A 20,765-nucleotide genomic window follows, 5' to 3' on the forward strand; every position below is an offset into this window, starting at 1 on the left:
TCAGGGTCAGGATCGAATCCACGTCCTCCTGTATACCCAACGAGGTAGTTAATATCTCCTAGCCACCGTGGTGATGATGAGAGAGAGACACGCAAACTCCAAATATACAGCAGCAGGCGTCAGGGTCGGGATCGAACCCACAAACTCCGGCATACCAGGCGAGGTAGTTAACATCTCCTAGCCACCGTGGCGCCGAGTCTAAGTGAGGATTTACCCCCCCTCCCCGCGTGCTCCGGGTTCCTCCAACATATTTGAACGCTGTATTAATTGGCTGAAAATTATCATAACATATGTAGAGGATAGCAGAACTCGGACAATTGTTGGTGGTGCCAGTTCCTCACAGCCTGGCTGCAGCTGCTGCCGCCGCCTTTCCTCGACGCTCTCCGTGAACGACGCCGACAATGCTGGCTGTAAAACTCAACACTTTAAAGTAATTATTACCATTAAACGTACCAAGCGTCTCGAGGCAGTGTTGTTATTGATGAAAGTGGAGTGCCTATTGTTGTTTGTTCACCGCTGCCAACGCAGCAGCATCACCAAACTATTTGTGTGATCAAGTAAGCGGCACTTATTCGGATAAGATATCAAAGCGGATCCCCCCGTTTTATTTACAATATTTCGCTGCTCTACATGTTCGTTGAGCTCTCATTTGTGGCCAGGTCGCTTCTGAAAAACGAAGCTATTAAGCTCAGTGGGATTTTACTTGGTAAATTAAAGAAAAGTTGAGTTTTATTTGGATATTTTTGTTTAAGTGATTTGTTTACCTTATGTATACTTTGCACTCCTACCGTGTGTATTTGTATATTAGTTATTGGGTTAGATCGCGTAAAAGTAAATGATACATATACACGTTGTGGGTTTACCCTCTAACGCACCGGTGTGCTGCCCTCGTAACTGATTGGCGTGTTCTGTTTACGTGGCAAACCTTACTAATTGGCTGCGGTTGGGTGGTGGCGGGTTTAACGACACATTTATATATTTACGCGACCTAACTCCAAAACAAAACCTTTTTTAAAGAGACAACGGGGTTACTACCGCACGACATTGGCCTCCCTCAACGTGACCTTCAATATCCACAAAGTCATCATCCATCATTCACTTCTCTCTCTAAATACCACCAATATAAAAGTATTCACATTACCGGAACATCATTGTTATATTTACGCAGCTATAAGTTGTTTTACGGGTGGCATTTAGAACTTACGGTTCGGGTAGTTTCATCAGAGTAGTTTACCCAACTAAATTTTTTTTAAATAAATATCGTAAATTTCGATGTAAAGCTTTCGTGACTGCAGGGATTCATATTCTTTGTTCTTTCCGTAAAGTCACGTAGAAGGGAAATAATACAATAATAAAAATAAACAATAAAATTCTCACGACGTTTCGATTGCAACACTAGCAATCATCTTGCTGTGGTTTTCACACATGATGATGATTGCTTGTGTTGCAATCGAAACGTCGTGAGAATTGTATTGTTTTATTTGTATAATGTTATTATTATTTCTTTTCTCTTTGACTTTAGCGAAAGAACCAAGAATAAAAATATAGTAAGAATACAAATATCAACTTCAAGGACAGTGCATACATTATCAGAGTTATGTTTTTTGTTTGCATTCCGACTGCAGGAGTTGTGGTCTATGCAAACATGACTCCTTGTAAAAAAGGTGTCAGTTTTGTTGCCAGATAAAAGGGTAAAAAAACAATTATCAAAATATAGTAAGTTAAATATGAATCCATGCTCGACACAAAAAGGCACTGGCATTGTCATTAATGTCCGGATCAAGCCGCGTGGAGTGACTCATGCAGCCAGCTATGGCTGCAAAGTTTGGTAGTACATGTTGTTTACGTAGTTTATTGTGAAAATTCGGTCACAGTTCCTATGACCACTGTTTCATTGCTTTTATGGCTTTATTTTGGTGATTTTCGAAAAGTTTTTTGGTTTGGCCATGTTTGTTTGTTGTAGTACAGAGTTAGACTGATGGCCTTAATCTAAGTTGTCTTGTGGTTGTTGTTGTTTGACTTGCATCCCACTGGGATTTTTGCACAGGGTTGGTGTACGGTGATTTTTCTGCAATATTTTGCTGACTTTTCTTGGATTTTCTGTTTGCACTTAGTCACATAGTCACTTTAAGATGCTTTCTTGTTCATGTTTTTTTGTTTCTTGCGGTTACACCCGATTCAAGAGCCGAATGGCTCACAGGGCTATACCTAAGAAATGAACTTTGAACTTTGTTTGCATCACAGCCACCGCGGGCCACGTGGAGGAGGAGGAGCGTCGCGGAGCCCCTGGTGGTGGCGGGGACGCGCTACCAAGAACCGCCGCCCGAGACCACCGCCGGTCATCATCCCTTGGGACTGGCGACGTTTCACCGACTTCACCTCGCGACGCGACACGCAAGACACCCGCGGCTTGTGGAAGTTGAGGGATGGCCCCGTGGTCGAGGCTAAGCGCAGAGTGGCAGTCAAACGATCGGCAATGCGCCCCGGGAGGACGGCCCAGTCTCTCATTCACCGCGCAGGCGACGTGGTCGTCACGATTCGATATCTAGCGACTCGCTTGTTTCGGCCGTCTCTTTGCTGTTGTTTTCCTTCGTTCTGATCATTAGCCTGCAGCGAATGGAATTAAACAAAGCGGCGTCGTTTCGGGCAATAGTTCTTCTCCATAAGTGCCATCGATGGCCCTTCACATCAGGGTCATTGCCCGTAAAGTCGCCTATTGTGTATTTGTCTAACTTTTAAAACGCAGTGTTACTTGTTAGGTTTTTGTTATTATCCTGAAGGATGATAATCGATAACAATAGGTACTCGCACGCGCAGTACCACGCGCGTAACATCAGAGGAAGAATCGATTAATCAATGAACCGGCAAAACCGCCGCATATAGGAAGAATATATGGTAAATAACATATATACGTACATAGTTACATACAAATATAAAATTATCAAAATTACTCTGATGCCCGTTTACCCCAGGAAAGCCCTCGCTGAGTCTCAAGTCTGGTTTTCAGGAGGGTCCTGCCGAGTTTTTGCAGTAGAAGGCGATGATGTTGTTGCTGCTGCTGCTGTGTGATCCCAATTCAGTAATGTGCGGTGTCATTTTTTAAACATTGTACGTTTAAAAAGAAAACATAAAAAGCCTATGCAGATGTTGTTAAGCGGACTAATGTTTGTGATATACCTGAAATAAATATGAATTATATATGCAAAACAGCTCCCATCCAGACAACCATTGGCAACAACGGCCTTCCCTTGCAGCGTCACGTGACCATCGCCCAGGTGACGTTGCCGTGCCACACAGGCGAGACAAGTCACGTGGCACACAGGTGAGAGACCACGTGACACATCGGTGAGACAGGTCGCATGGCACACATGTGAACACGTCACGCACAGGTGTGACGACATGCCAGGTGAGATCACGTGGCACACAGGTGAGGGACCACGTAGCACACAGGTGAGAGATCACGTGGGACACATGTGAGAGATCACGTGGCACACAGGTGAGAGACCACGTGGCATACAGGTGAGAGACCACGTGGCACACAGGTGAGAGACCACGTGGCACACAGGTGAAAGACCACGTGGCACACATGTGAGAGACCACGTGGCACAGAACGTCAAGGTAGTTGAATGTTGGGCTTGACTGCTTGACCCCCGTTTCACAGGGACCCGATTCCCTGGGACCTCGATTTGACCCCGGAAGTGGACCCCGCTCGCCGCGCCGCAACCTTCTTCTCCTTGACGCGCCGGTTCTGGAACCAGATGGTCACCTGTCGGAATATCGATTAAAATGTGAGCGTTAATTCGAATCGCATTATCATGATCACCACACGTCAATCAAGGTGTCATCGTGGTCAAATCCGTTGATGCTACTATTTCTCGCCTACACTGCCGACCCTTGGCCAGATGATCCCACACCCAGTGACCTCGCTCTTTCCCCGTGGTGGCCAGAGTCGTGGAGACCACTCCAATGCCTGCCTCTGTAAACCGGCCTTTCTCCCATCCAGCATAACACGTTCCATCCACCACAACCTCCTTTACCTCCTAATTGCATCTGCAACGATACCTTAAAAAAAGCAAACACTGTCGCAGCTAACTTCAACATAACGCTATCTGACGCGGGAATAATCTGCGGACCCTGAAGCACCAACGGGGAGACTCGCCAGAGGTCGCAACCGGGTACCCGATACCCGTACCCTACCCAATACCCGGCTACCCGTACCCGACCGGGTACGAGTACCTGTTTGCGACCCTGGTGCGGCCGGGTACGGGTAGGCCGTGAGTCACTGGTGAGTAACTGTCACTCATTTCCCAACGTCTTGTCTCTTCTCACAATTCAAGTTCCTAAAATCAACCCACCCGCGCCTGCAACATGGCTTCATCCCAGAGGTCGCCATCAGATACCCGATACCCGTACCCTACCCGGCCGGGTACGGGTAGGGTACGGGTACGGCCGGGTACGGGTACCCGTTTGCGACCCTGGTGCGGCCGGGTACGGGTAAGGAATCAAAACCCGTTTGCGACCTCTGACACTTGCTCCTGGCAGCGTAGCCGCACACGAGTAGCCTCGGGGGCGCTGCCGCAGATTTCCAAATGTGTCACTGCCCAGCTGGCTGCAGCGCGAACCCACCGGCCGCGTGACCACCCCACGCGTGCCTCGAGCAGTTCGGGTTGTGGATGATGACGTTTCTTTTGCGCTTGTTTCTGATTGAACCAATAAAATGTGTCATTGCCTGAAGACCACTCTTATGACGTAACGCGCTCGACTGTTCTCGGCGTCACGCACAACGAGATGCGGTCCAAAAATATCCCTTAAAAATTCGATGTTATAAAATCCTTAACTCATCCCGACTCTCGACCATGTGAATATTTTTGGAATATGGAAACGGAGTTTAGCTACTCCTGCTATAGACCGTCGTCCCGACCAGAAAAAGTGGTCAACACACTTTTTCTGGCATTAGGTATTCCAACGGTTTTAAGGTAATTTTGGGGTGCTGATTCCAAATCTAACATCAGTTTTTGTCTATCACATCAGGTTTTTGAGATATCAAATATTGCATTTTCAATAAAAATTGCAGAAGAAAAATATTAAATAAATGTGGATATCTACATAAAATTATATTATAAACACACTATCCTAAAAATACAGCACCATATTTTAACACTAACGCAGTCACTTACTCGCAACAACTTGCAATCATAAGTGACAGAGTTAATTTCGGGTAAAATCATTGAAAATGGGGTATGCCGATAGCATAAAAATGAGATGTGATAGAGCAAATCTGAGATCAGATTTGGAATCAGCACCCTGAAATTAGTCTAGAACAGCTGCAAAAGTCCAGGCCAGAAAAAAAACATTTTGTTGACCAGTGATAATTGGGACTCGGATAAGAAAACTCAACACATTCATCAAAATGAAAAATAATAAAACAGCTGCAAAAGTCCAGGCCAGAATTTTTGTTGTTGTTGTTGTTGACCAGTGTTAAACCATCGCCACGACCGGCTGTCAGTCGCCCCTACAGACCGTGGAGCCACTCCGCACCTGCCTCTCCTCGAGCTGGGTGCTGGCAGCCACTCCGCGCCGCCTCTCGCGGCTCACGAAGCGGCTCGCCCCGAACTCCGCCTCGAGCTCCCGCAGCTGCGCCTTGCTGTAGGGGACCCGCCTCTTGCGGGAACGCCGCGGCACGGGGTCCGCGGGGTACGGGAGACCCTCTTCCTGCTGGACCCCCGCGAACAGAGGGAACCCTTCGTCCCCTGCGAGGAACGTACGGGAAGGGGCGGGGGGGGGGGAGTCGTTAGGAGGGGAACTACAAACTTGTTAAATTTCGATTAAAGCTTCTTTCGTGACTGCAGGGATTCATCTTCTTGGTTCTTTCGGTAAAGTCACGTAGAATGGAAATAATAAAATAATAAAAATAAAACATAATAGCGCAGTGCGCTAACCACTGCGCCACCGCTTCACCCAACGGGGTTGGATCCTGCACACTACAAACGCGCTGGTCCGTGCGTGCTGGCGAAGGGGGGCACAGGAGTGCAGTACAACAGTGGAGTTGGTTTTCACTGCCCTCTGCTGATCATCACTATGCACGACTCCACGTGGGTTCAAGAGGGGGGGGGGTCATAATGGGCGTGTCCAAGACGCGAAGCCGCCGCGATTGAAACCTGGGTTCAAATCCCTCAGCTGGGTCTCGCTGGGGAGGTTTACAATGGCAGTGTCAGGTTCACAATGGACGTGTTTCAAGGTCGTTAACGAACGGGTCAGAGACGCAGATCCGAAACGGCTGAGAACCTAGGTCCAAGCCCTAGTTCTGGGTTCCTCCCTCTCTCAGGAGTCGTGTTCATGATGGCCATGTCAGAGACGTTGAGCCGGCATGGCCGAGGACCTGGGTTCGAAACGTCGTAATCTATTATTTTTTCTACCTCCGTGACTTTACCGAAAGAACCAAAGAGTATGATTGGATAGAGTTATCAAGCGTAGCGAGTTGGTCTGAGCGCAGTCACACATGACTTGCATTAGAGACCCACAGATTTACGTAGAAACCCAGACTTAGATAGAGATCCATAGACTTAAACACACCGAGTTGACATGAAACCAAATTCTCGAGTGTAGCGAGTTGATGGTCTAAGTAAATTTGGGTAAAAGTTTCTGGTTATTCCAGCTCTGATGGGGAAACATTAGGGGTTGATTGACAGGCAATGAGCACTCTTCTGCGAAGGACATTTAAGGGAGTGTCCCCATAATGGCCGATAAAGAGGTCCATTGAGATGGAACTTCAAAGGCAGTTCTGTGATCTCATCTTCCGCGGCCCTTTTATGGCCATGGGAGTTCCAAATGGACGCCGATGGCGCATTCGGAATACAATTTGGATCATAAACACCAAGACGAATCTTACAACTGATATTATTTTTCGGGAGATTACTATTTGGGATTAATATTATTATTATTAGAAACTGAAATACCGTTATCATATTCTCAATTATTATTAAAACCCATTGTTTTCACCATGTGTGTTTAAAGCATCTTTTAATCCGGTAGCTGTAAATGCGTGAGTGGGCGTGATCAGATTTGCATAACTTTATTGACACGGGGCACACGTTTGAGGTGCGTCTTATAATCTGGAGGATACGATATTATTATTCCATTTATTGTACGGTGTTTCTATGTTCCCAGTTGGGCCTCTCAAACCGAGTCCAAGCGGGCATCTATCTGCCCTTCTCTGCGCACTCCAATTAGCACGGTTGGCTACGTACGGCGCGAAAGAAGTTCAACACACACACATGTATATATATGACTCTAGAGCTTTAAAAAAAGTGTCATCATCATTTTCCGCTCCACTCGGTCACTTTATTCGTCTAATTAATATACTGGGCCCTGCCGTGGGAACGTGGAATGCCCACAACCGACTCAGAGATGTCAACGGGGTTGAGCGCCATTCCACGCTCGTTTGCGCAGAGCCATTCCACCTTCCCATGGGAGAGCCCAGTCTACTTAGAAACACGCGTTTAGATTATTTGGCTGCGAGACATTTCCACGCGATAAGCCACTTTGTTGAGCTATCATTTGTGATAGCCAGATCGCTTCTGAAAAGGAGCTCTCCATAGCTCAGTGGGCCTTAGCTGGTAAAATTCAAAGTTTAGTTTTAGTTCATTAATTTGGCATGTCAGGGGACCGAGTGGAGTGGACAATGCTGATAAAAGTTAATATTTGTATTTTATCAAGCCGAAACCTTTACGTGACAATGGGCTGTGTCGGGTGAAGGAGGGGTGCACGACACACACTTCTACCTGGACGGCGATCCGACCCTCGATAGTAAATTACGAATCGCGTTGTCAGCGTTGTCAGCGTTGTCGCTTTTCGCTTTGACACGGGTCAGAAGGCGCGCGAGCACTGGACGAGAGAGGCCGGATCGAGAGCTGAACGAGTGCGCAAAGAAACACGCACAGAGAGAGGGAGAGAGATGCACGTGGTGGGGATTACAACACGGGAGACAGCAAGAGGGAGAATGAGAATATTTTTGAATAAAAATATGAATAGTAACCACACCGTAACGGTGACGCAGATCCAAAGGATGTGTAACTATCAATATAAGGATCTACATTAAAAATAGATCAGATGCAGCAAAGCCATAATATAAGCAGAAAAGGTTGTTTTTCCTGAATATATTTCATAAAGATACTGTATTTGATTCACTGTTACAAGTTGACGTGTGTGTTATACACAGTATCTGTATCTCTGTGTGTATACATATATGTGTGTGTGTGTAGTGGTTAGCACGCTGCGCTACAAATCCGGCAACCCGAGTTCGATTCCCACTCACGACCACCAACAGTGACGATTATCTTAACGGTTCCTGGGCCTTCCCCTAGGTCGACTCAGCCTTAATTGAGTACCTTGTGTGGTATGTAATCATTACCACTAGGGAGTTATGTTTTATTTTTATTATTTTATTACTTCCCTTCTACGTGACTTTACCGAAATAACCAAGAAGACTATGCTGGACCATCAAGTAAACAGTCTGCTCGCATGTAAAGTGTTTTAACATTTTATTTTACGCGTAGGATTTCACTACCAATATTACGATTCGCAATTGGTTTGTTTCGTACGTGTGTAGAACTTATTTTGCATCGTACGTAGCCAACCGTTTAAAATCGGCGGTACGGGGCTAATCGGAGGTCGTGTAAAATAAAGGCGCATCGTTAAAAAGCCTCCTCGACCCGACGCAGCCAATTCGTAAAAGATTGGCCACGCGCATAAAACCGTGGGCAATTTAAATATCGGTTTCAGCACAATCGATGGCGCTCTTGGAGGCATCTCGCAACGTTTAAAAGGGTAACGAAGTTTCGCTGGAGATTACAGCCAGCATCGTCAGGCTGCGAACAGGAGCTCAGATCGCGAGTGAGATTTTATTAATTAGCTGTGTCGGGTGGTGGAGGGTTTATTACACGACATTTAATTTTTTACTACCGCAACCTAACCCAAAATAAAACCAATTACGAATGATTACGTTTTTTTAAGTTTACCTTTGTAATTTTTTTGAGTTTACTGCGCTTTTAATAATGATTGTAATTTTTTGTGGAAATTATATATTTGGGAGTGGACTGGTAACGCACTTCGTAAACACTCCTCATATATACGATACATTCATAGGTTGAACACGTAGACTTTCGACAAAAATATACGATATATATACACACACGCAATACTGTACTGCAGTATAACAATTGTACAGTACAGAACTTTACTTAAAGTATTGGATGTTTTATCTACTGTAAAGCGATAACTGTGTAGTGACGTGACAGAAGTTCGCGGTTCTAATTCCAACGGCCGCCCTGATTAATACTGCGGTGGTAAGAACTGTAATACTAAACTAGAAACTATTTTCTATTTTACCAGGTAAGAAAGACCCACTTAGCGCCAGATCTATTCTTCAGAAGCGACCTTGCTATCACAAATGACAGCTCAAAGAAGTGGCTTGCCGTGTCGAAATTTATAGCAGCCAAATACTCTAAGCGACCACGTGGAGAGAGACACGCAAACTCCACTTACACAGGCGTCAGGGCCTGGATCTAGCCAACGACCTCCTGGTAGGATGGGGATGGTTTCGTTTTATGTGTATGAATCTTGACTTCAAGCTTTCGTGACTGCAGGAATTAATATTACTTGGGTCTTTCGGTAAAGTCACGTAGATAGGTTCAAAGAAAATAACAAAAAACTACGACGTTTCGACCGCAACACAAGTGGTCGTCATCAGGATAGGGGGGGGACGTCGTAGTTGTTATTTTCTTTGAACCTATCTACGTGACTTTATGTGTATGTCTTTGGTTGATGTTTACCTTTCTGTAATTTGTTTGTTGTCGTAACGTTCTTACCCGCCGCAACTGGACATCTGTGAAACGGAGCTTGACAGCTCATGGGATTACTCCACTATAAATATTCAGATTTTGTATACCGGGCGAGGGAGTTAACATCTCGCCACCGATACAATATCGACACGGTAGTGCAGTATTATCCATGCAGCGGCACGTGTTTAAGCCGGCACGCGCGCTGCGCAAGGAACTTGTGTCGCGGTTGCCGGGACACGAGGTGAGCGGTAGGGCGAGCGGCTCACAATCAAATACGCCACCCCGCCAAGGTCGATAAAATACGTGAATGCATTGTGGGTGAGAAATCAGCAGCGGTCGTCAAACCGAGATACTCGCTCCCTGCCATAGGAATGTGGAATTTCCACGACTGGCCGTGCATGGAGTTGTGAACAGAAACGGAGCACACATTGTGGGTTGCCGATGGGCGCACGTACAGGTTGTGTGTGTGTATGTGTACCTGTGGTGAAGGCGGCCTTCCACAGGTGAGACGGCTGAGCGCGCTCCCTGTACCCACCACACACCTGGGCCGACCAGGTACCCGGCGCGTACACAGCCCAGGGCGGTAGCTGTCGGGCAGGAGTGGTGCCGATCTGCGGATGCTGCTGCGGCTGCTGTTGCACCTGATGAGGATGTTGTTGTTGTTCGGACACAACATCCACATCAAACCCCATGTATCCGCGTGGTTGAACCGCCTGGACATCCGCACATCTGCTCAGTGCTCCGTCCTGCTGTTGATGCTGATGATTCTGATGACTTTGATGAGCTATATAGCAGCTGCACATGTGACCCGCAATGCAGCGCCTTCCTGGCGAGCTCGGGGTAGGGGCCTCGGCGAACGGGGACGTCCAGGGGTTGCGACTGGGGTCAGGAACTCCCTGATCGTGCTCGCCGAGCCTCCGCGACTCGTCCCAGAGGACGCCACCAACACCACAGCCGCCACCGCCAGAGCCGTGCAGGAACATCGTCTCCAGCGGACGGAGGAGCAACTCCCCCCGTGTAGACCCGCGTGCTAATGCGCGTTTGCAACTTATATACACGCGTGGAAATCGTGGACAGCGTTTACGCAGAACCTGGGAGGGAGGGGAGCGTGTGGACACAGCAGCCCCCGGTATACACCGAGGTACACGTGGGTGCACCTGTGCACATTCGCGTACGCACGCCCGCGTACACCTGGATCCCACAGGTATAAGTGCGGGAGGGGGAGGGGGGGAATGGAAGGTGGCAAGTGGCCAACGTGAACCCTGGGCGACCCGATGTACACACGTGGACACAGAAGCCACACGGACACGCGCGTGTACACCTGTGCGCGCGCGTCGTGCCGGTGGTCACGTGGTGCCGGGCGCGCGTGCGTGCGAGCGCGTGCGTGCCTATCGCAGCGCCGCTTCATATCGGCGCGAGCCGCCGACGCACCGCGTCCCCATTGGCTCCGCGCCGCCACGTGACGATGCGGGGGGGGGGGGCGCGGGGGGTGTTGTGGGGGATACCCCCCCCTCCTCAAACTCAGCCCCCACCCCAACCGCCCACTTCGATGATGAAATTCGTGGATTTGGAGAAGCCGCGGAGTTGGAGTTTAAGGGGTTGGATCTCGGACCGTGGTTCATCTTTTAAAGCGAAATCTCGCAGCACTCACATCTCCTCGGACGCGTCCGTCAGTCCCTCCAGCAAGCAAACCTTTAAGTGGTGCACACACTACAGGATGTAATTCAATTTAGATTTAAATCTTTCGTGACTGCAGGGATTCATCTTCTTGGTTCTTTCGGTAAAGTCACGTATAATAAAATAATAATAAAAAAGCATAATTTGTTTTATTTTATTATGTTTTATTTTCATTATTTTATTATTTCCCATCTACGTGACTTTCCCGAAAGAATCAGGAAGAGGATGTAATTCATAATAAAGGTTCTTGGGTTAGATCGCGCAAGTATAAATGTGTCGTTTCGCCGGTAATTACATCCAGCATCATCGGGCGACCGGCGAAACGTCGCAGTCAAATTGTAAATGTTGTGGATTTACTCTGCAACACACCGGCGGGCTGAGGTCGTAACTAATTAGCGTTTGTTTACGTGACAAATCCCTTACTAATTGGCTGTGTCGGGTGGTGGAGGGTTACGACACATTTATACTTACGCGATCTAACCAAAGCACCTTTATCGTGAATAATATTGGTCGCGAAAGCCTACGTATGTAATATTTCGCCGTGTTATACAACGTAACAACAACAACACGGGTCTTTAACTGCCTGGTGGATTTGCGCAAGTGACCGTGGTGGTGTAACGGGGCAAGCGCACCGCACTCTCCACCCAGCTTCTCACTTCTCTCCGTCGCCTCTCGTCTCGCCCAGCGGTTCACACACAAATACGCAGAGAAGCGGGCGCCCCACACGGTGGCTACTCGATCCCCAGACCTCCTCTGAGATGCACTGGCCAGGGGTGGAAGAGTAGGCCAAACGCACCATAGATGGGGTGTTCTCTCCAGCTCTGTCTTGCCGAGGCGCCTATCGGCCGACAGTGGCGCGAGCGAGCAATTGCAGGGCTGCGCCTTTAATCGGAATTGCCTTCCAGGATGGTCTACACAAGTTTGCGAGTCCGTGAGTCTGATTAAAAATATTAAATAATGGAAAATGATCAGTGGAACATAAATACAGCCACACACAAATATACAGCGACATAATATATACGGAGACGTACAGACACGCACAAATACGCTTAGATGTATGACAATGTGCCTATGTGTACACACAAATGTGTGTTTGTTTGTGTACATAAATGTGTCTGTGTAACACACGTACTGTGTGTGTACACGAAGACACATAAAGGCAACTATACCACAACTACCGCTCCGCAGACACACACACACCTGTACCTACGCGTAAACAGACACTTGTGTACCTGTTTACTCACACGCGCGTGTCTATATGTACACACACAGTCTATGTTTACACACAACGTATGTGTACACGTGCACGTGTTTGCACACGTGTTTGCTTACACTTTACATCTGTGTGTACACAACAACAACAACCGCCATTCGCCACTAAGTGGCGGTGACATCACCACGACGCTTGTGCCAGGCCATGTGCACCTTGAGGCCACGTGAAGTGTCGAACGCCCGCTGGCAAGAGGTCACGGGGCAGACCCAGCAGGTGCCACGGGTCGACTGACTGAGATGACCGAGAGGACTGGCTGATGCACCACCTGTGCCCCCTACTGTGCCAACTTGCTGTGCTTTAGCCACCCGGCGCCCCGATCGTTGTTGTGAGCGTCGCTCCTCCACCCTCCGTTGTTGCTGGAGGGCGACTGCCTCCAACTGCCCAGTAGCGTCCTTCACGAGCCTCCTCCACCGAGGCCGATCTTGACACCGCTGGTACCAGTCATCGGCAAGTCCACTCAGCTCCACGTCCTCCTGTACCACATCACTCCATCTCTTCTCTAGCCCGTGCCGCGCCCGTTTAGCCTCCTCGATCCGGCCGAACAAAAGCTGTTTAGGCATGCGGTGGCTGGGCATGCGGGCTACATGACCCAGGCAACGCAGCCTTGCCCGCCGGAGGAGCTCACCGATGGGACTTTGTCCAGATCTTTCAAGGATGTGTGTGTACAGAGACACACACGAGCATCCATTCCTTTAATCAGACCAGACCGCAGCGCGGTGCGTGTGACGGCGTCGACGTGGGGAGCGGTGGCGCAGCGGTTAGCGCACTGCGCTACGAACCCGGCCACCCGAGTTCGATTCCCGCTCAATAACAGTGGCGAATATCTGAACCGGTCCTGGGGCCTCCCCTAGGTCGACTCCGCTTCAACTGAGTAGCATGGAAACCCAGTGCGGTGTATAAGCATCGCCATTGGGGAGACAAAGGCGGGCGGGCGCGGTTCTGGGTTACCCACCCGTAACAGCACTTGCCCCAACAGTCTGTTAAAGGCTACACACGGGGGGGGCACCTTTGTCTTTTGTTCGTGACCGTGACGTCAGCGCGTGGCGATGTCTGCTCACGTCTGACGCCCCGGAGTGGGAAGTCGTCGCCGTGCGTCGATTCGCAGCCGCTGGAGGCCGCTATTCGGGCACAGAGCCAGACAGGGGGGGAGGGGGGGCGTAAATCAGCGGGCGGCGAGATTCCTCACCTGCCACAGGTGAGTAGCGCTCAGCCGACACCGCCCCCACCTGCTTGCCGAGCCGCTGCCTCGACCCCAACGCGACCTCACCGCGTGTCTCTCTCTCTTTCTTTTTTTACGATCAGTGGAAACAAGAAGATGCTCGGTGTAGTCGGCACTTTGCTTCGTTCATCATTTCGTATTTTTTTTTTACTTTGCTTTATGTAACCCCCACCTCTCGTTCACTCTCTCGCTCACTCTCTCGCTCACTCTCTCGCTCACTCTCTCGCTCACTCTCTCGCTCACTCTCTCGCTCACTCTCTCGCTCACTCTCTCGCTCACTCTCTCGCTCACTCTCTCGCTCACTCTCTCGCTCACTCTCTCGCTCACTCTCTCGCTCACTCTCTCGTTCTGCACGCAGCCCTTCTCGCAGTCCGACGGCCTCCGACGGGTAGCTCATATCAGCATGCAGAGCTCCCCGTCATCTGCCACTCTCTCTCTCTCTCTCGCGAGCTCTCCCCAGCAGGGCTTCACCAGCAGCGGGTTGATCGTCTTTGAGTGTCACATCGTGCCAGTCGACAGCCCCATTGGCACTGCGGGTGCTACACACACCGTGCGTATGTTGAACTTCTTTCGCGCCGTACAACGGCCAATCGTGCTCGTCGGCAGGTGCCCGGTTCACCGAGTGTGACGTTAAAGACCCCGTGACATCGTTGCGTGCCGAAGGTAGGGTACACATTTGCCCAACGCGAAATATTTAATGGGGACTAAGCGTGGCGATCTTCACCCCCCTCCTGGCAGACGAACGCCACAAATGCGACTCGCCCCGGTCCCTCGAGTTCCTACCTGGTTACACAAAATCAACTTGAAACGTGAACAGTTGTAATTTTCATATTGATATATTACCCCCCCCCCCCATCCCACTCCCCCGCCCTTGCCATAGGAATGTGGAATTTCCACCGCCGAAGGTAATGACCGCCGCCCCACCCAAACTCGTTTGATCAGAAAGACGATTGACATTTTTATAGCAGAAAGCACTCAAGAGCCGTCTTCCTTCTCTCTTGTAAACCGAGAGGCTATGATCAGCCGCCAATGGGTCACTCATTCATGGCTAGACTCATTCATGGACCCATTAAAGCGTTAATTAAATTGGTATTGCATAACCCAATAGCATATTATCATCCTGTGTTCAATAATCCATTCGACGGCTCATTAATTCATTTAAAAACATGTCAAACAATACGAGTGGTTTCTTAATTATGTAATTAATTTGGTCAGTAATGTATCAATTCGGTTATTGGATCATTCACTCGGTCACTAAATGAGCAATAAACAGTCTGGCATTTAATGTATTCATTAATCGATATATTATTAAAACAATAATTTATAATGTTATGCGTTCATTCGCGTATCCCGTCAATGACCGCCGGCACAACGGGGGGCGGGTGGGGGCGGGTGGGGGCGGGTGGGGGCGGGTGGGGGCGGGTGGGGGCTGGTGGGGGCTGGTGGGGGCTGGTGGGGGCGGGTGGGGTCGGGTGGGGGCTGGTGGGGGCTGGTGGGGGCGGGTGGGGGCTGTTGGGGGCTGGTGGGGGCTGGTGGGGGCGGGTGGGGGCGGGTGGGGGCTGGTGGGGGCTGGTGGGGGCGGGTGGGGGCTGTTGGGGGCTGGTGGGGGCTGGTGGGGGCGGGTGGGGGCGGGTGGGGGCTGGTGGGGGCGGGTGGGGGCGGGTGGGGGCTGGTGGGGGCGGGTGGGGGCTGGTGGGGGCGGGTGGGGGCGGGTGGGGGCGGGTGGGGGCTGGTGGGGGCGAGTGGGGGCGGGTGGGGGCTGGTGGGGGCGGGTGGGGGCTGGTGGGGGCGAGTGGGGGCGGGTGGGGGCTGGTGGGGGCGAGTGGGGGCGGGTGGGGGCTGGTGGGGGCGGGTGGGGGCGGGTGGGGGCTGGTGGGGGCGAACCCCGTTGGCAGCCCCCTCGAGGGCCATGGGGCCCGGGGTTGAACCTGGGTGGGCCGGGCTGTGAAGGGAGCGAGGAGGCGGCGCCGGCGGGGCCGAGAGACCGGACGCGGAGGTTCCGACGAGGAAGTTCCTCAGCGTGGGCAGTCTCCCTACGGGTGAGTGAGTAGGTGAGTGATTGAGCGAGTAAGTGGGTGAGTGGGCGAGCGAAATAAGTGGTTGTGGCGAGCGGTGGCGCATCGGTTAGCGCGCCGCGCTACACACCCGGCGACTCGAGTTAAATTCCCGCTCACGGCCACACCATTGATCAAGTACACTGGTCACACTTTTTCTGGCATAAGGTATTCCAACGGGTTTAATGTAATTTTGGGGTGCCGATTCCAAATCTGGCATCAGTTTTTTTCTATCACATCAGGTTTTTGAGATATAAAATATTGAATTTTCAATAAAAAACTGCAGAAGAAAAATATTAAATAAATGTGGATATCTACATAAAATGCTATTATAAACACACCATCCTAAAAATACAGCACCATATTTTAACACTAAAGCAGTCACTGACTCGCAACAACTTGCAATCATAAGTGACAGTTAATTTTGGGTAAAATCAATGAAAATGGGGTATGCAGATAGCATAAAAATGAGATGTGATAGAAAAAATCTGAGATCAGATTTGGAATCAGCACCCTGAAATTAGTCTAAAGTCCAGGCCAGAAAAAAATGTTTTTTTGTTGACCAGTGTTATCTGACCGGTCCTGGACCTCCCTTCGGGCGCAAAACGCCACTGGGGAGACAAAGGCGACCGGGCGTGGTGCTGGATAGCCACCACCTCGTGTGCCGTGCTCGCTAGCAGCACTTGCCCCCAAATAGTCCATCAAGGCTACACGAGGGAAACGAAGTCCTGTGCGAGTGAACGAGTTAATACACCGAGTGAGCGAGTCGGTGAGTGAAATTTAAAAAAATGTAATCGATTGAATGACAGTGATTGGCTGAGAAGAACGAGTCGGAGAATATTCAAGTCCGTGAGCAGGCGAGGGACTTGGTGCGTCACAGATTGAGCGATTGAGTCCATGGACACGAGAGAGCGAATCAATGAACGGATGAATAGATTAGCGGCGACATCAAACGCGGAGGGGGGGGGGGACTTCTATAGATCCGTGGCGCCGAGCAGCCATCGCCTGGTCACGCGCCGTTAATTGCCTCGTCAATTGCCAGGTGTAATGGTCACGTGTCATTCCCAGAGGTAATTGGGTCGAGGTCGTGGGTGTGCGACTCTCACGGCTCTCACGCCAGAAGTCTGACGCGCGCGGTGGGGAGGGAAGCGAATATTGGAAAGAGTCCACGGACAAAAAAAATCCTCGGAAACCTCCTCCTCCCTCGCTCCCCTCGCGGCACAGGCGAAGCGCGCCTGGCAGTGCGGTCCTTTCGCGGATTTCGTCGACATCGTCTCACGCCTCTGGGAGATGATTCAATGGGGGAACTCCCCAAGCTGCCTCTCCCACTCTTCGTCACCCCCCCCCGCTCCTCCCTCCCTCCTCATCATCATCTCGAGTCCTCCGCGGCTCCCCCGTGTCCTCTCCGGGCGATGCAGCCGCCCACGGAGGTAGGCGCCACTGCGCACGTCTAGAAGTCTACGCAAGTCGATGGCTCTCTCTGCGGTTTATGAGTCAATGTGTAGCACTGGCGGGTGTCCGGGCGAAGGACATCGGCTCGTTCAACCCGATTTAATTCGGGTTAAACCCGGTTTAACATCGCGGAGCGCCTGAAACCAAGATTCGAAAATGGGTTTTCTCATCTGCACCGGTCACAAAGCGATGCGCGATGCTTCTGATGATGGTGATGTTCAACGTTAAACGAGGGTTATGAGGATTCGTGATGGTTATAATCATGATGGTAAACATTAAGTGATTATTTAGGGAGAGAGGCGAGTTGAAGAAGATTACGAAGGAAAGGTGGCGAGGGGGTGAAGGACATGATAGGAGGATGGAAAAAACGAGAAAGGGAGATATGTAAAGAGATACGAGCGAGGAGCTGTCGGGAGTGAATATAAACAGAGATATATTATTGGTTCTTTCGGTAAAGTCACGTAGAAGGGAAACAATAAAATAATAAAAAATATGAAACAATATTTTATTGTTTCCCTTCTACGCGACTTTACCGAAAGAACCAAGCAGAGAGAGAGAGATGTTACAAAGATGACACGATGGGGAGGCTGAAGGTGAGAGAGAAGCGAGCAGGCTAGCCGAGACTGGAGCGAGAGACACCGAGGGAGGGATGAGAGTGGGTGGGTGGGAGAGTTGGGCGGCAGGGGGGACCGCGGAGTTGATTTACGAGAGACCCGATGTTCCCGTCCACAGATCTGTCCCTTTTGTTTTTGTTTCCAAACGCAATTCCCCCCACCCGCCCCCCCGCGTCGCTTCTCCTCCAATCGCTTCATCTTTACGAGCCTCATTGTCTCATCGGGCCGGCTCTTCCCACCGCTCCGAAGGCCCTCCGCTCTCCTCTCGCCTCCCCGTTTCCTTTTATTTTAAACAAATATCGGGGGCGGCGAGCGGTGGCGCAGTGGTGGGCGCACTACTCTGCACTGGGAACTCTGCGACTGGGAGGTTCGATTTCCGGAGAGCGAGCGAGGTGGCCGCGGCTTAGAAACGCCATCATCCAGCAGTGGATGTACCACGGACGATGGGTGTTTCGGTGATGGCATCGTTCAGGCACAGGAACACGACACATCCTAGACACTGGTCATGCAGTTTGGATATAAACATTAATTTCAAGCTCCCCAAACAAGTACGCAATTTGCTAATTATATAGCAGGCGTAATATTAATTTGCAAGCCTGTTTATCCACTGCTAATGACGGCCTTCCCGTATCGGTCACGGAGGTCGTTTGACCATACTTCACCAATGCGGGTTGGTGGGGTGGGAGATCGGTTCCGGCTCCGACATCACGCGCGTCACTCTCGTTGGCCGTGGCCGGGGATCGAACTCGGGCAGCTGGACTCGGAGCGCAGAACGCGAATCGCTGTGCAAACTGTTCACACCCTCCGCCAATAGAGATTCATAAAGTCAAAAACACGGGCATTTAAATGTGTATAAAAGTCGGCGACGTTTCGGACAATGGCCCTTTACAGAAAACGATTTACGCTCTATGAAGCGCCTTTGCTAAAACAAACTCTCCTAATATAATTTACCATAAAGAAGAACGCGTTATTGACGAAGACGTTGAGTGTTTGTGCTGTTGCACACCATTGTCATAGCTGTAATGGATTCAAGGTTTACTATCACTGCCAGCTCTAACCTAATATCCTGTACACACAAAGCACACGCAGATTACACCCCCGACTCAATTACCATTTCCGAAAGGCGAGCCACCGTGGTGAACATTCATTGCGAGTCGTTACATCGACCTCTTTATCCAAATCGGGACAGAGCTTCGGAAAACATACAAATAATATCACCCCGAGGGGGGCAGTGGTTGATGAGAACCGGGAGAAACATTTGTTCGATACATTAATCCCTGGCCATGACTACAACTAGCGGAAGAATGTCAGACGATTTGCCCGATGAGCTTTACGAGCCTTCTTACCAAGCAGTTCGTGACAAATCTGGTTTGGCCACCACGAATCGGCGGCATCTCCCAGCCAGCCAACCGCCTCGAACGCGCCCCATCTCGTCCCGATCGCGGTAGCCAAGCAAGGAGACTGAATACTACACCTTTTACTTTACCAGGTAAAGCCCATGAGTCATAAGAGCTCTTTTCCCAGGGGACATGTCCATACACAATAGCTCATCGCAGTTTGCCGATGTCATCATGGGAATTTAGTAGCAGCCAAATAAGCGCACGAGACTCAATGTGGGGCGGGGGGAGGGCGGTCCGGAGCATCCGGAGAAAAATTCTCGCGACTACGTGGAGAGAGAATACGTGGACTCAAAATATACAACAGGCATCGTCAGGGGCCGGGATCGAACCCACGACCTTCCTGCATGCGATCATCCTCGCAGTCCAAAACCAGTCTATAGCAGCGAGTTAGAAATGAAGGGCTGCGGCTAACGCAGGCGGTGCAGGTTTTGTCGTAGTGGAGTAGGGAAACGAGAATTCCTGCCCGACGCCCGGGCACTGCCCTGCCTCGTCCCTACGAGGGGGGAGGGGAGATGGAGAAAGCCGACCCCTCGAGGTCCGCTCCCCACGCCGCCCGCGGTCACGGCTGTGCCACGGCGCTGAGAAATCTCACAAGTCTCGCCTCGTATCTCCACCCGGACCTGCGCGGCCCGAGGCGCCTGAACGTAGCGTTCATCCGCGGGCAGTCGGGGGGTGAGATGCGAGAGCCACGTTGATCCGTACGCTACCCACACTTCGCAGTCCCAGTCGTTCCTTTATTAACTCGTGGGAAGATATACTCGGAGGCGCGTGGCTTGTATTCACTCCCATCGCCACTAAACCAGACACACGCACCCTCTAATCACCAGCAGGCTGACTGTGAAGGGCGAGTGAGTGCACCTGGTGGTGATGACGTTATGGGCTTGTCCCCGTTGATTTTTAGTTTTATTTGTATGTGTTTGGGTGATTGTTTTACCTTTCTATCATGTTTTTTTTATTGTTTATTGTTGTAACGTTCTTATCCGCCCCTACTGGACGCCTGTGAAAAAGATCTTGATGGCTCACCGGATTCCTCCAGGACAAATACATATTCTGATTCTGATATTCTGATGATACTGAACGTGTGATTGCACTTGCGCGGATGTGATGAGTGGGTTTACGTGAGTGTGAGTGAGCGCACCTGTGGGGTACGATGTGTGAGTGTGTGAGTACATGTGGTGGGGGGTGATGAATTCCCAAATGATTGGCTTGAACCGTCGGCACCGCGCTAATTACTAAC

General features: G+C 50.4%; 1 protein-coding gene across 1 annotated transcript; it reads right to left on the minus strand.

Annotated features, from left to right (window-relative positions):
• Positions 1 to 3,655: 3,655 nt before the first annotated feature.
• LOC144938109 (uncharacterized) lies at positions 3,656 to 11,247 on the minus strand. Its single transcript, XM_078865807.1, is given in 4 exon segments — positions 3,656 to 3,766; positions 5,539 to 5,750; positions 10,318 to 11,059; positions 11,062 to 11,247. Coding segments are annotated over 4 exon segments (1,251 nt in total).
• Between the last annotated feature and the right edge of the window lie 9,518 nt (positions 11,248 to 20,765).

The sequence above is a fragment of the Lampetra fluviatilis genome, chromosome 21 (genome assembly GCF_964198595.1).
Source record: "Lampetra fluviatilis chromosome 21, kcLamFluv1.1, whole genome shotgun sequence".
NCBI classification, from domain to species: domain Eukaryota; kingdom Metazoa; phylum Chordata; class Hyperoartia; order Petromyzontiformes; family Petromyzontidae; genus Lampetra; species Lampetra fluviatilis.